The sequence below is a fragment of the Gossypium hirsutum genome, chromosome D05, assembly GCF_007990345.1.
Source record: "Gossypium hirsutum isolate 1008001.06 chromosome D05, Gossypium_hirsutum_v2.1, whole genome shotgun sequence".
NCBI lineage: Eukaryota > Viridiplantae > Streptophyta > Magnoliopsida > Malvales > Malvaceae > Gossypium > Gossypium hirsutum.
The window spans coordinates 27,517,810-27,533,372 of record NC_053441.1 but is presented as its reverse complement, the minus strand read 5'-3'; the positions used below and the strand labels follow the sequence as shown (position 1 = coordinate 27,533,372).

Sequence of the window (15,563 nt, the reverse complement as noted above, 5' to 3'; positions counted from 1 at the left end):
TTTTGTTTTGAGTATTTGTTCACACTTTCAAGTCTTCCGCTTCAAACCTGATCAAGCTCAATCATTGGCCTTCTTTTATACAAATTATTCAAGGATTTTATAAGATTCATCCTATCATGTTATTATTTATTTATTACTCAATCGTTTTATTTAAATCTAACATCTTTATTTACGTATTAAATTTATCCCCATTTATCAAATTCTGACTTGTGGTTTATTTGTGCTAAATTCTTGGATTTTTTGCATCACCTGATATCAGAGGTTGAAGATGTTTATTGCATGTTTAATTTTATAAATCTATCCAATAGGATTAGGCACACCACCATCTCCTTTAAAATGTATCTTAATTGGATGAAAATTTAAAAATACAAAGGGTTTTGGTAATGAAATTACCTGAAGTGTAAAGAGATTACGATAAATAAAATATCATGTTAAAAAGCATATAAAATCTAAAATTTGAGAGCTGAACCAGAAGAAGAAAAAGCATGGACAGAAACAAATAAAACATGGTGCAGAGAGGGTGAGAGGAGCACAACAATACCATCCCACAGACGATGCTCATGTTGGAAGATGAATCCTTTTTTAATATTTATCAAGAGTGATACATGCATGAATAAGTAAAATTTATTAAATTTAATCTTTTTATAGGAACCCAAATTTTCTGAAAGGAAAGATTAAACTATTATAATAATTATCCTTTTTAAAAAAATAAATAACAATGGCTTAATATCTCTTTTGGCTTTTGTACTATAGTTAAATTACCACTTTAGTACTTATACTATTTTATTTATCAGTTTGGCTCTTGTACTTTTTTTATTATCAGTTTGGCCCCCGTATTTTAGTTCTGTAATCCAGTTACCCTAACTCAAAATCATAAAAAAAAAATAAAACCCCAAAAATTTTAAAACTCAGACAATTATATTACTATGCAAAGCTTCAAAATTTAAAAAAATCTTGTTTGTTTACAATTTTAGCTTTTTAGAATATTTTAGAAATTTATAAAAAAATTAAAGAATTTTATGGTATCTTTTAGTAAAAAAATTCAAAGTTCTTTAAGAAATATAAAAAATTTCATAAAAAATGAAAATACCTAAAATTTTCAGAAACTACCATAAAGTTCTAAAATTTTCCAAAAACCTTTAAATTCCAAACAAACAAATTTTTTTAAAAATTTTATGAAAATTTTTAAATTGTTTTGAAGTTTCACATACTTATAAATCCTAAAATATTTTATTATTTTCAAAATAAATTATGATTTTTTTAATTTTCTAATTTTAATGATTTTTTGTTTTTTAAATTTTAAATAATTTTTTCTTTTTTGACATATGGCAGCGTGTCATGAGTTGATTTAAGAATTTTTTAATGGAAAATTGGATTGAGGTAACAAGCTATACAAAATGAAAGTAAAGTACATGGGCTAAACTGATAAAAAATAGTATAAGTACTCAATTGATGATTTAGCATAGTAGAGGGGCCAAAAGAGGTATTAAGCCAATAATAAATATATCAATGTCTACCGTTTACCTGTGTAACAGGTCAAAACTTTATTAAATTCCCGGGCAAAGACGCTAAAACTTCCCTGATTATACTAAACAGCCACAGCTTTACTCTCCAAAAAAAAAAAACCCAGCTTTTCTCAACAGATATAAAATATAATATCTTTATGTACCCAAAAAAAAAGACTCTCTCTCTCTCTCTCTCGCTTTCTCATTTTTCTGTCATGTAATCGGATGATTGTAAATTGGAACGGAAGGAAAAAATAAAAAATCATTTCGTTTCTGCGATTTTGTTTGAATTAATAGCTAAAAGGAAAAACAAACAAAATTCTATTGCAATAGGAAATTACTGTAAATCATCAAACTTTGGAAGCAGAATTAGGGTTTCTATTTTTGTTGCTCTGTTTCTCTATCCATTGTATTTCGCTAATGGAAGCTGATGTATCCATTTCCTTCTCAAACCCTAACAGAAACATATCTCTTTCTTTCGACTGAGATTTAGGATTATTTTTGGATTTAAAAAAATAATTTTTGGATGAAGATGAATGGTGTTGTGGTATTATTGTTATGGTTTCTCTGTTTACTGGGTGTTTGTTGGATGACATCAGCTAGTGTGGTGCTGATTGGGAACAACACTACTCTCTCTTTCGACGATGTTGAGGCTAATTTCGGTAAGCTCATTTCGTTTTTTTTTCTTTACAGATATGTTTTCAGCTTTTCCTGTTTGGATCCTGACGAAGTGTTGGAAATTGAAGAAAAAGATTGGATCTTTAGGTGTTATGAGAGCTCCAAGTTGAATATATATATTTTTTGTTCATTGTGCTTAACTTATTTAATTTGAAGAAATATGTGATTTAATTTATTGTTAATGTAAACTGTACATTAATGACAAATTGAAGCAATTTATGTCTGATTAACATATTTTTATTGACAATATAATTGATTTCTTGTTTGAAGTTTGTTGTTGGTTGGTACTTTTCAGCTCCGGCAATTGAAGGGACAGGAAAATGTGGGATATTATATTTGGCAAATCCTCTTGATGCCTGTTCGGATTTGAGTAATAAAGTTGAAAAAGGTTCCAATATTACTTCCCCCTTTGCGCTGGTTATTAGAGGAGGGTGCAGTTTTGATGATAAAGTAAGGAGAGTGCAAAAGGCAGGATTTGAAGCCGCTATCGTCTATGACAATGATGATGGTTTCTTGGTTGCAAGTAATGTCCTATTTCTTTAAAATCACCTTTTTTGTTTTCAATGATTGAAATTGCATATTTTACTTTTGGTATACTTGGTTTTCTATAATGAAACTTAGGCCATTCAAGCAATTTACTGCCAGTAATCATTATTGGAGCACTATTTAAATGCATATAATAGACCCTTTTTTTTGTTGTCAATAGATTCTAGAAGATCTTTAACAGAATATGCTGGTAGAAATAAATTGTAAATTGTATGTAACCTGTTGGCTTCTTGAAACCCATTGAATTGCCTTATGACGTTATCTTCTACTAAGTCTTGATTGCATCAGTTCAAGTGCTCACCATTTGTTTAACCCTTGCAGACATTTTGACCATAAGCATTCTCCTAAGTTCGTATTTGATGTATTTGTTGGATGATAGTTTGGTGTAATTGGTGGTCGGTAGTAGTACACCATATTTTTGTTTTCTCATAAATTATAGATAGAAATCTTCTCTTCTGGCACTCTGCAATTTATCTGGTCTCCACGATAACATTCCACTCTTGGTTTTGTTTCTGAGGCATTACTTGTGTGAATAACTTTGAATTTTCATTTTAATTCATGTAAAACTCAATTGTGTATTATGTGATTGTTTAAAGCAGTGTGCATATTACCCTTAAACAGCTTACTATGAAAACTCATCATGCTGATATCTTTTCTTCTTTAGATTTACTTCTGGCTGAGTAAAATCTTACACCAATCAAATTATAATTGCTTTAATTAACCACACCTGTAATTGCTCAATCATCTTCAACAAATAGCTTTTTGGATGTTGGAATAAGCTGTCTGGGAGATACTGTTTGCTTAAGCATATTGAAAATAAACTGAGAGTGCTGACATTAAAGATATGTTATATAGTATAGTGGCATCTTCTTGCTGGATAATGGAAGGCTTTCAAGAAGAGTGAGAATTAGGACCAAACCTTTACCAAGATTTATTTCATCCACATCTATAAACATGCTTCCATTATTCATTTATGCATATCTTTTTTCTGTTCCAAATTTATTATTAACTTTTAGTAATTCCTTTGTGGCATATATTTATTTCTATGAGTCATTATTATTTTCCTTGAACAACATTTATGCTTTTCTATATGGTGCCTCTAACTTTTCCTCGTAATATATATATTTACAGTGGCAGGGAATGCTGCTGGCATAAAGATACACGCTGTCTTTGTTTCCAAAGCTTCTGGTGAAATACTCAAAAAGTATACTGGGTCTCCTGATATCGAGCTATGGCTAAGCCCAACTTTTGAAAACTCAGCATGGTCAATCATGGCCATCTCCTTTATTTCTCTACTTGCCATGTCAGCTGTGCTCGCGACTTGTTTCTTTGTACGCAGATATCACGTTAGGCGTGAACGTTCTCGATCTTCTCGAGTTCGTGAATTTCATGGAATGAGTAGGCGTTTAGTAAAAGCAATGCCTAGCTTGATATTCACTGCTGTCTTAGATGATAATTCTACTTCAAGAACGTGTGCAGTATGTCTTGAAGATTATACCATTGGAGAGAAGCTCAGGATTCTTCCATGTCATCACAGTAAGCTTCTTACAATACCGAGGATGACATTTCTTGCTATTTTTCTGTGTTAATTATATTTGTTTTAATGTGGTAGTCTTTTTGCATGTATGTTGCATGGTGATTAGGCCACCATTCCATGAGACATTTTTTGGTGGCTATTTTATTTCTGTTCTAGCTAAATGATTTTTTGATGTTTACTATAGGGCAATATTAAATTTAAATGGAGATGGATGGTGCTTATTTTGATTAAGTTAGAAGTGTCAGATGCTAACAATTCTTGTTTATCCATTTCTTTCAAATTAAAACTCAAAGGGAAATTGGGGGGGGGGGGTAAATGGACATTACTTCCGAGCCATTTCAAATTGGCCAGAGAACTCCTTGGTGAATTTGGAATAGCTTTCCTCATCATAAACTCCTAAACTTGAAGGATTTTTTTCATCTAACTCTCTTCTCATGGATTGTCCCTTGTTCATATAAAAGAATATTTCTCAATTAATTAAAGATGATGTGGCTAGTGGGTTCTTTATACTTTTTTTTATTGCATTAAAAAAAGTCTCAAAATACACAAGTTAGAGCTGGACGGGAAAATGGATTCTTATATATAGTTATCCCACCAAGTGTTTAAACCTGATTATCAATTGGTACTTGCTTGTCTTAAATATAATCTCAGATAAAGAAATCTAAATTACCCATTGATGACAGATCACATGCATACATGCACTCACCTGCTTATAATACATGTTTGCTGTCCTCAGATACTTGCACATTCCATTCTGTTTAAAGACGGGAATATGCTATTTGATGATTATGCTAAAAATATTCTATTTGCTAGATGTTCTTTTCCCATCTTAGTCTAATTGAATATTCTATTTGCTAGATGTTCTTTTCCCATCTTAGTCTAATTGATCTTTCTTGCTGAATGACTATGTGGCATCATGTTCAAGGTACTAGTATTAGTCTAGGAAATCTGTTGGTCTGAGATTCGAATTCGTCTATCATTTTCAAAAGCATGTCTATGACTTCTTTGGCTGTTGTCTTTTCCTTGAAGATAATTTATTTGAATTGTAAGGACGACTTTCAAATTAGGAAGTGCTTGGTAATCTTCGTAAGAATAAGATGCAAGATCAAATGCTGAGAATATATAGTCCCGGTCTGTTTTTATTGTTGGACTAATCCTAATTCCTACACTAACTTCTACTCTAGTTATCTTGAATAAAAAAATTGTTTGAATTGTCAGGAAGATCTTAAAATTTTGATGTGATTTTTTATTAGGGCAAGAAGAAGAAGTAATACCAATGCCGAAGAGATCTGGGGTTCTTGATCTTTACCTGCTATCAAATTAATATAGAATCACACCTAGCTCGCAGAGCTATATGGTGCAGTATTAGATGATAGCCAGAGTTGAGAAGTAGGTAGAGATTGTAGTGGAATGATAAAAGAAGTACTCTAAGGTTTAGAAATCTCTCAACACAGAAAATATAATATTACGGCTGAAAAAATACCAAATATTGAATATAAATCCCTAGGGTTATCCATACTAGGGTCATTAGCATATTACTAAAGCTTAGCCCAATCTTTCAAGGCTCCACTAATCTCAAGTCTAAGCCTCAATTGTAGTCATTTGACTACTTAGAAACAAATTAAAAACAAGCACAAAACAGAATAAATAAAGAACATTAAACAACTCTTGCATCACTGTGCTAAGTTTTAGATCCTTGTGCTTGGAAGTAGTGAATATCCTGTTATCCTATGACGGAAAGTCCTTTGGGTTCAGGATATCCAGAAGTCTTAACTTCTTCCAATTAATAGTATCAAGTTCATGAAAGTTCGAGCAGCTGTTATGCTTTCATCGGATTGAATTTAACTAACCCCGGGTTTAGGTATTAATCCTTCAGTTGCCAGGTCATGACTTCTAATGAAATCTTCATGTCAAGCTCAGACTTCTTTCTTCTTACCTTTCAGTTTCCCACTCTGCTTTAGGTTTAAAACCAACCCTTCTGTATCCTGCATTACTTTTTTGTTGTTTGGTTTTATATTATGATTTCTAGGAATATGAAACGTTGCTTCTCTAAGAAGGTTAATGAGAATGCTGTAGTGTATGTCCATGTCTTTATGGGCTGCTTTATGAAACAAACTGTATTGAGGTTACAAGTACTTAAATTATATCCTTATTGTTCCTTCCCCCAATGTAATGTCTCTTTAGGAAAATTTAAAGGAAATATCAATTTTAAAATGGTTTTTTTGTTTATTACTCACCAGTTTTATTTGGGACACCAAAACATGAGTTGTGAATGTAGACTCTTACTATCATTCTTGCCTTCACAATGACTTCTGTACAGCTTCTTCAACTAGTTATTTGATTTGTTTACCTTATTTTGATTTATTATTATTTTTTAATATGCATGTATGTCTTAATATTTCCTGGCATTTTCACAGAGTTTCATGCCTTCTGCATTGATTCTTGGCTTACAACATGGAGAACATTTTGCCCTGTTTGCAAGCGAGATGCAAGAACCACCGTAGGTGATTTACCAGCTTCAGAAAGTACACCATTGCTTTCAACCAGCCCAAGCTCAGTGTCCTCTGTGCTATCATGTGCTAGATCTCGGATAGCATCATCATCATCCATACAAATTGACACAGCGGCATGGACATCTCCACCGGCTTCTCACGCTCATTCTCTTGCCAGTGTACCATCTATTCAGCCATCAGTTAGGTCCTACCGTCATTCTCCTTCCATGAGCTATAGCCGAAGCTCAGTAGACCTCAGAAATGTTTCTTCTCATTTGGTTTCACCTGCCTCATTGAATTACCCATCCATTTCACCACTTAATGCAAGATACATGTCCCAATATTTTCCAAGCCCAAGCAACGCATCACCAAGTTTAGTCCAATCTTCCAGTCGCCGGCTGTATCCATTGCATTGTAGCAAGTCAGCTGCTAGTTTTTCACCTTTTGCATCTGCTCAATCCCTTCCAGAATGTTAATGAGGTAAAGTAATTATGAGCTGCATTTGGTAGAATGGAATGACCTACAGCAAATTATTATTCAATCCTTCGTGATACGATCGGTTGTGTTGTTATTCAATCTCCAGATTTTAACTTGCTGAATTTGTACATTGTAACATAAGATTTATGAAATTGATTTTTATTTCCCCGAATGATATTTTGCTTTACATAATTGAGGTACTCAAACTTGAGATTTCGAGAATGTGAGTGATTTGAGAAGAGGATTGTGAACATTGTTTTATCAGTCTTGTGAATATAGTTATGTATTACTTAAGTAGATGCTTATGGTTAGTCATGTTTATATTAGCTTTATATAATATATATATTTCTTTTTCATGTGTGTATCGCATTTAAGCTTCTCTAATTTTAGTCTTTATATTAGCATCATTTTTGACACTCGGAAATCGCTGCATGCCTTGCTTTGTTGGTGAAGAAGAAGAAAATGAGAATAGAAAAGGAGAGATTGTTGTTAAATGTTAACCTGCAAGATCATCTTAACTTTAATGTGAATTATTGATACCTGCGAAAAATTTAGAGGAAAAAGTGGGGTATTTGGGATGTTTGCAACTATGCATGTGTTAAAAATAAAAAAGAATGATTTTTAGAAAAAAAAATTAGAGAAAGGATTAACTATTAAGAGCTCATATAGGGTAGGTAGTGAAAAAAAACATCATATTACTTTTTATATCTCGCTGATTTTGAATTATTTCATATTCAACACTTCAAGTTTAGTTTATTTTAAGTAGACATTTTTGAGCAATTTGGGGTGGGGCTAGTTGGATTTAGCAAGGAATACTAATGTTTACAGTAAAGAAAAATATATTTGTATGTGTATACCATATATATTACCAGAGAAATTGAAAATAACCTATATACATGAAAATTTGGGGAAAAAAAATCAAAATGATAATGCAAAAACATATTATTAGCACCATATACCAATACCAAGACAAAATTAACATATCTACCGATATACTATTTGATTATCCTAAAGCAATGGTTTTTGTGCATTCATTTATCAAGGATTAAAATGAGAATGGCAGACTCTATACATATTCTTCTGAAACTACTTGATTTTAGCAGTCTAACTGCTTTCTTTGATAATGAAAACGCTAAGAACTTATCCCTCACCCCCCCCCCCAAAAAAAAATACTGAATAAAAATTGCAGAGCAATGAAAATCAAGGGAAAAAAAGTGTTTAAAGGAAAGAAAAAGGAATCATGATGAACCAAACTATCTATATTACTTGCCCTTGAATGCTTGATTTCTTGAAACAAGGCGCCTTGCAGTGAGCATATCATTGATTTTAACAGAGCATTGTTAACATATTTGTCTCCCTCTCTGCAACTCTATTGCCTACGTCATTTTAAAAATCCTTTTCTTACTATACCTTGATTTAATCTTCTTTCTTCCCAGGTCCATGCTGACTGCTTTCGGCCTCGGAGTTGTCAGCACGATCAACCTCTTCACGACTGCCAACCCTGACAGGTTCATTGTCTTTACTAATAATGATTAGTAGTACAACCATCAATATCATCATCGCAACGACAATGAAAATTATAAAGAAAGCTACGATGCCAACTACTGAGTTGAAGAAGCCCATAAATAATGGCGCTTTGACTGTTTTCTTTTCTGTCCTTCCTTGTCTATATCCTTCAAGGAATTGTGAGATTTGAGACCCCTGATCCTCATTATTAAGGCTTTCAATACCAATAACCTAGCATATCAACAAAATGTAGCACGTCAGCTAATCTGCAATTTTGCTTTTAAAATGCAAGAAATAACCATGTTGAGACATAAAAGAATAACCACCAAAATGCAACAATTATATTTCTTCCTGGATGAATAATTGTATCGCTTTTAGAAACAATTGTATGGGATCAAAAGATGTAGGGATAGTGAATTCAAGAAACAGTGATTAAAGTTTGCATGCAAACACTTTCCTGCTCTTTCTTTAATTATCGAGCTCAGTTCCATTTTCTGACACTTAGTGACAGATCCGGTATAGAATAAGAGTTAAAGAAAGGGTTAATACACTTTAAAGAATTAGAAAGATGCATGATAAGATCTATACTGACTTATAGGATTGCTTCTTTTTTTCTATCAGGAAAAGATAATAGGGTTAAATTGCTTTTGATGTTTCAGTACCAAAAGCATTAGGTGTTCTTCAATAACTAGATAAAGTGGTAAACTTTAAATAGATTTGTTTGAAGACAATCTAATTTTACAATGTAGAGTTCTAAGATCAATAAAATTACCTTTGTCATCAAATAATGAAGTATGCTTGATTGATAACGGTAAACAGTTTATAAAAATTCCAAGTTTAAGTACTAGGTTGCATTTGACATATATCCATGAATAATCTGGCATATAACAGTCAATTCTATGATTTTCCAAATTCAACACCACCCTAAGAGTGGGAACTGGAGCATCCTATGTTGTTAGGCCTCATCCTTTTCTTGAAGTACTTGTGTCCAAAACACGTGTTCAACAAATATTCGAACACCGGTATGGAGATATAACCCTCCCTATACATGAATAAACTTAGGGGAAAAAAATTGATTGTAACCATGAAGGACACATCCATGTCTGACACTCATACCCAATTACCAAGGCTGAAAAGCAGGGGAATCGATAGCCAAAAAAGAAAAACCTAATACTGTCATGTATACTGTAATCTTTTTAAATAAGTTCTCAACAAGGCTCAACAATCTTTATTTGAATGATTAAACACTAAAAAACTAGCAGCTAAACATGTTAAGAACATGTCTATTCAAGAATGTATACCAGTGAAGCTCACCCATGTTTGAAACTCCAACTCAACTAAAAACTCATTCTGAAAAGATATATTTGAACTCATTTGTTTAGTTGAATAAATAAACAAGAAAAACCCAAAACTAAGACTATTTATGACCTGTCAAGAAAATGCATCAGTTCACTTACATTACTACCCAAAACCATCACGCATTAAGCTCTAGCATGATAATAGTCCATTATTTCACCTCAGTCTTTTCATTTCCTCTTTTTTGGCACCAACATATATCACTTCTCAAGTGATAATGGCACTTCTTCTTTTTTACTTTATTTTCCTCCTTTCAAACTTATGTTTATGGTCCTTCTCTCCTCAGCGCACTTCCCTTAATTTCTACCCTCTACTTAACCTCAGTCACTGCTGCTCTGAAAATGTTTCAGTTTCTCAACAAATATAACAATTAAACTCAATTTCAGCATCAGAGCAGGTGAACAGTCACTAATCTTGAGGATGGAAAATTAGACCACATTGAGAGAAAAAAGGCAGTACAAGGAAAATGTAGCAATAGAGATTGGCACTCAAGATTTTCTTTTCTCAAGAACATAAGATTTGAGCTTATAATCTTTAGGTTAGACTTGGATCAAGATTTAGGCTTTAGGTTGACTACAGTTGCAATTGAATTATTTAACATTTGTTTCAGACACCCAAATAGCACTCAAATAATTGTGACAGAAAATGGAGTAAATTGGTCCCTTATCAAGAGTTCGAATACTTTGATTGTAAAAGCTCAGGGTTATGGGACTAGATTTGAAAATAATACCCTTAGCTCAAGGATCAATTTTAGCTTTTTCCCTTGTATATAATCATAAACATCAAAATGTATTCACAATATCCAATAGCTAATTATGATTAAGATGGCCATGCTCAATGATCAAAATCAAGATGACCATATAAGAATCATTGCCCTGATGATAAATTATGCTAAGATAAGAAGAAAACAAGCTAATCACTACCATTAGAGGCACTAAATCTTGGATTTAGAGTTGAACTATAATATGTGAAGAATTAATACTTACAGAAAAGTAGTCCTCATCTCCATCCCAGACAATAATTTTTGGTAACTTCGTCTTCTCATTAGCTTCAAATTTATCAGCAAAGTCTTCCCATTGCTTAAGCCCAAAATAACCAAACACTAAATCACGATTTGTAGATGCAGCAGCCTTCAATAACTTGATCAAGTTCTGTGTTTGGTCTTCATTCTCATCCGCAGTGATGGTTAAGACAATTTTTCTCTTATCATCTTTCAATAGCTTCAATGTCTCATGGTTCAAGGGCACCACTGGAGGGAGAAAATTCTGTTTTATAAAATCCTCCAAAAATTCACCTGCATGATTGAAGCTGAAAGGTTAGATTTCTTTTTCTTTTGCAGACAGAAAATTTACAGATTGAAAAGCAAATTAGCTATCTCTCTGCTATATCCTCATTTATGATTTATTTGATTCAGAATGCTTGAGTTTGACTACCATGCATTTAGTAACCAATGTAAAAAAGAAAAGACACAGAAAAATATATGCCTTTAAATGAAAGCCTTGTCAAGAATACAATAAATTAAACCTTCTGAGTCCCAGACAAACTGAAATAACTAAATGCCACTATCTGAGCATGCAAAGCAGATGAAACAGGAGGCTTACTTCTAGTGGGTAGTAGAAATCCTATGGATAATGCCAATAAACACAAACCAAACAATCGCTGCAAGAACATGGAAATATGCTACAGCTCAACACTATCTAGACTTACCTTGTATGCCCACTCATCCATCATTTTCAGTAGCATTCTAATAGTTCCTTCTCTTTTTCTTTTCTCCTACAAGTTGCGCATCCTAAAGCTCATAAGTTCATAATAACAATAAATCACTATAAGATTATTCTTCAATGTTATAATCAAAGAGATGTTTTTAGCATTTTTTTCCCTTCATTTTACTAGGGTCAGATCCTTCTCCACATCGATAAACCTATACAACAATGTGACATGCCATCAACAAACCCCATGTATCATTAATCTAATCCACAATACCCTTTCCATATGACTATAATTTCCCTTTAATCTACTTTCTTTTATATGAAAAACATTCAACTGTACAAAATTTTTGTCATACTTTCTTCTATTTCCACATTTCACACCATAAATATCACTATTGGCTCGTGTTACAGTTATCCTATCAAGTTGTATTCCAGGTTCAAGTAAAATCTACCCAAAAATTTTAAAATTACAATAGGTCAGGTAACTCTACCAAATCCTTTAATAAACAAAATTTATTTTTTCCACAGTTCCTAAGCCTTACATGGGAAATACCAGATCAAGTTGTCTGATTAAAACAAAAACAATATAGAAGGTAAAGGATATTATGTAAAACCCCAAAAAGATGAATAAGAACTCAACTACCTTCCTATGATCCACCACAAAACAAATTTCTATCATCAAATTTATAAGTACTCGTATGCAAAAACATAAAGAAATGGCAAAACCCATAGTTAATACCACAGTCGATTGTGCATGATAAAAGATAAGCGATGTGACATGACTGTAATATTTGAAAGGCACTTGAAATGCATTGTTGAATGCTAACCTAGATAAAAGACACTTGATAATAAACTAACCTTCAAAAGGGCCGTAGAAAATGCTTTGTTGCTTATAATTCGGATGAATAGCTACCAAAGCAGGAACCTTTTCCATGTCATACAATACCTTGGCTTCATCAGAGAAACCCTTTGCCACAGAAAACCATGCCCTTTTCTTGTACTTAACAGCTAAGTTAGAAAGCACTGTCTCATTCAAGTCAAACCCTATGAATATAGGAAAGAAAGTACCGGCTTCTTCAACAAAATCACTAATGGCAGAGTCTGAGATAAGAATAGACACATCGGTAGAAACAAATTTCTTCAGATATTGAACAAGTGAATCCGCTTTCCTTGGTCCATAATACTCCATAGAAACACCATGCATAAACAGCTTGAGGGTGGGGTAGGCACTGCAAATTCCAATTTTTACTATAAATCTTAAAAGTGAAGACAATAATGGCCTAGCCTGAGGTTTATGCTTTCTTTATACAAACAGATCATTCATGTTCTGTGATTATGTATTAAAGGCATCAACGGACATGCATTGCAAAAAATAGAAAGAAATGCATAAAAATAAATAATTTATTACAGTTAACAATGGGTTTTTACTTAAAAGTCTATTATTCCCAAAGCAAAGAATTGCTGAAACAGTTTCTCAGTTTTCATTTCGATTGCCAACACTACATAAAGACATTTCTGCAAACCAAATGAATAACAAATTTTGGAAATTTTATTTCTAATCCACCTTATAAAACAAAAGTGTCATAGACGCTTACTCAACATCATGTTTACTAGCAAGACGGGTAAATTTGTCAGCATTAACTTTGGCTATCACTATTGGCTCCTTCAATCCTGCAAGAACAGGAGCAGCTTCATCTAACTGCGATGCAGAAAAAGCAAATAAGCAATTTTAGTTTATTGGTACAACAATTATGGGACATTAAAAACCAAAAAGAAAAGGAAATAAAGCTACCAAATATGATTAGAATCAAACCAATTCAATTGAACTTTAAAAAACAAAAACGAAATGATATCTAAAAAACCATACAAGAATTGGATGAAGAATATGAAACCTGGGGGGAAAGGAGCTTGCAGTGGCGACACCAAGGGGAGTAGAAGACAACGAGGATGTAATTGAGAGATGAAATAGCTAAGTCAAAGTTGGATTCGTCTAACTCCAACACTTTCCCATCTACCTTAAACTGATCAGCTGTCGAACTAATTCCTGTTTCAAATATGCTTAAGAGCAGCAATAAGATTATGGGCATTGGAGGGGTTGCTTTTATTTTCGGTTTCCTCCAGAAACACCATTTGCGGGACTTTTCCATGTTTCCGTTTCTAGATCAATGGAAATATAGTTACTATAGGTACATATTTAAAGTGGTGGTGTATGCAGGGGGTGAATATTACAATATAGTTGAATCGAGTTAAAAATTTTCGAGTTAGTTGAGATGCTTATTTTAGTAACTGAATTTAATTTAAATTTTTTTCGAATCAAGTCAAATAATTTCTAGTCGAGTTAAATTAATGAATATTATTATTTATACTCAATATTTCATTTACATAAACCGATTATTTTACAAGTAGACGAAGTACAAGCTTTTAGATTAATTTTGAGTAAAAGAAAAAAAAGAAAAGAATGAGGCAATTCGGGAAGGGAAATAAAACTAATGAGTACATTTTTATCAAAACAACGTAATTTTACCTTTTAACTTGATAGTTTTGACTTTTAACTTAAGAAAAAAATAAACATTTATCAAAACGGCATAATTTTGTCTTTTTTTATTTGAATTTTTGGATAACTCGAATTAGGGGTGAGCGCTATATTGGTTTGAGTGAAACCATTTGAGTTAAATTAGGAAAATTAATAATGTTAAATTAAAATATTGTACAATATAACTATTTTCATATTAGAACACAAAAATTGCAAAAAAATTTAAAACAAATATATTTGAAATTTTTTTTAAGCAAAATAATAAAAAATAAAATATTTTAGTATGATAAATTTGAGCTGTATTAGGTCATTTTAGCCCGGGCCCAAATAAATAAGTATCAAAAAAATAAAACAACGACCCAATTACATTTGGCCCAATAAGGCCCAAGTCACTAAACCAAACCCTACATCCCAACCTAGCCCTAAGCAGCGGTTAACAGTAGCCGCCCCACGTTCGGCAGCCTCCCAAACCGTCCCACGTCTTCACTGGCACGTCCACTCGAACCACGCCCACATATCTGCAAACCGCAAATAACAGGAAGAGGATGATACACACAGCAAAATAGAAAGGGATTTGGGGGTTATAAAAAGGGAGATGGAATCTGTAAAAAGGGTTAGCAAATTTTTGAGAAAAAAATTAAAAAAGAAAATACAAGAGAAATAAAAGATAATTTTGAAGGTGACGGCTTGTTGTTCTTTTCTTCTGTTCTTTTACCATTTTCATTTTACTTTTGTTTTTCTTTTGCTTTCTAAAACAAAAGAGATTAAAGAAGGGAGTAAAGCTAACCAGCGTGGTGTTGTTGGATCCCTTTGTTTCATTACAATCGAAACAGGGGAAGAGTTTTGGGGGAGGAGATACGGCACAATGACAAAGAAAGAAAAATGGTTTTTAGGGTTTGAAAAAGGTTTTTTTTTAATTGATTTTAAAACGGCGCCGTATTTGGTGTACTCGAATGCTTGCGTGACCCGACCCAGAAACCCGATCAGATCCGCGTGTTTTAAGTAGATGGGTTATTTACGATTTAGGTCCTTCATGTTTTTAAAATCATTTTTTCTTATTTCTTTATTATTTTCAAATTTTTCCATAAAACTTTATTAATGTTTTAATTTAATCCAATAGTGTGCAGTGTTTCTGGGCGGGTTGGAAAATTTCTCTTTTGGTCCCTTATCTATTGCACCTGTTTTAGCTCACTCCTTTTCTTGTTTTTATTTTCAAAATTCGGC

General features: G+C 32.7%; 2 protein-coding genes and 1 long non-coding RNA gene across 4 annotated transcripts; 1 reads left to right on the top strand and 2 right to left on the bottom strand.

Annotated features, from left to right (window-relative positions):
* Window positions 1–1,570: 1,570 nt before the first annotated feature.
* Window positions 1,571–7,529, top strand: LOC107904882 (receptor homology region, transmembrane domain- and RING domain-containing protein 2). Of its 2 annotated transcripts, none has more exons than XM_016831395.2 (4): window positions 1,571–2,167; window positions 2,479–2,706; window positions 3,861–4,265; window positions 6,684–7,529. In XM_016831395.2, the coding sequence occupies exons 1-4, from the start codon at window positions 2,032–2,034 to the stop codon at window positions 7,232–7,234; spliced, it is 1,320 nt and encodes a 439-aa protein (XP_016686884.2). In that variant the 5' UTR covers window positions 1,571–2,031; the 3' UTR covers window positions 7,235–7,529. The 2 variants fall into 2 exon arrangements, with proteins under 2 accessions (XP_016686884.2, XP_016686885.2); XM_016831396.2 differs by having other exon boundaries at window positions 1,604–2,167; window positions 2,454–2,706.
* Window positions 7,530–8,145: 616 nt separating this feature from the next.
* On the bottom strand, window positions 8,146–13,984 carry LOC107904883 (protein disulfide isomerase-like 5-2). The gene is made up of 5 exons (XM_016831397.2): window positions 13,699–13,984; window positions 13,402–13,505; window positions 12,665–13,035; window positions 11,084–11,391; window positions 8,146–8,972 (listed from the first exon to the last, which is right to left on the bottom strand). The coding sequence occupies exons 1-5, from the start codon at window positions 13,951–13,953 to the stop codon at window positions 8,652–8,654; spliced, it is 1,359 nt and encodes a 452-aa protein (XP_016686886.2). The 5' UTR covers window positions 13,954–13,984; the 3' UTR covers window positions 8,146–8,651.
* A 589-nt stretch (window positions 13,985–14,573) lies between these two features.
* On the bottom strand, window positions 14,574–15,362 carry LOC107903113 (uncharacterized). Its single transcript, XR_001685705.2, has 2 exons — window positions 15,127–15,362; window positions 14,574–14,857 (listed from the first exon to the last, which is right to left on the bottom strand). It is a non-coding gene; the product is annotated as an uncharacterized lncRNA (long non-coding RNA).
* Window positions 15,363–15,563: the final 201 nt, after the last annotated feature.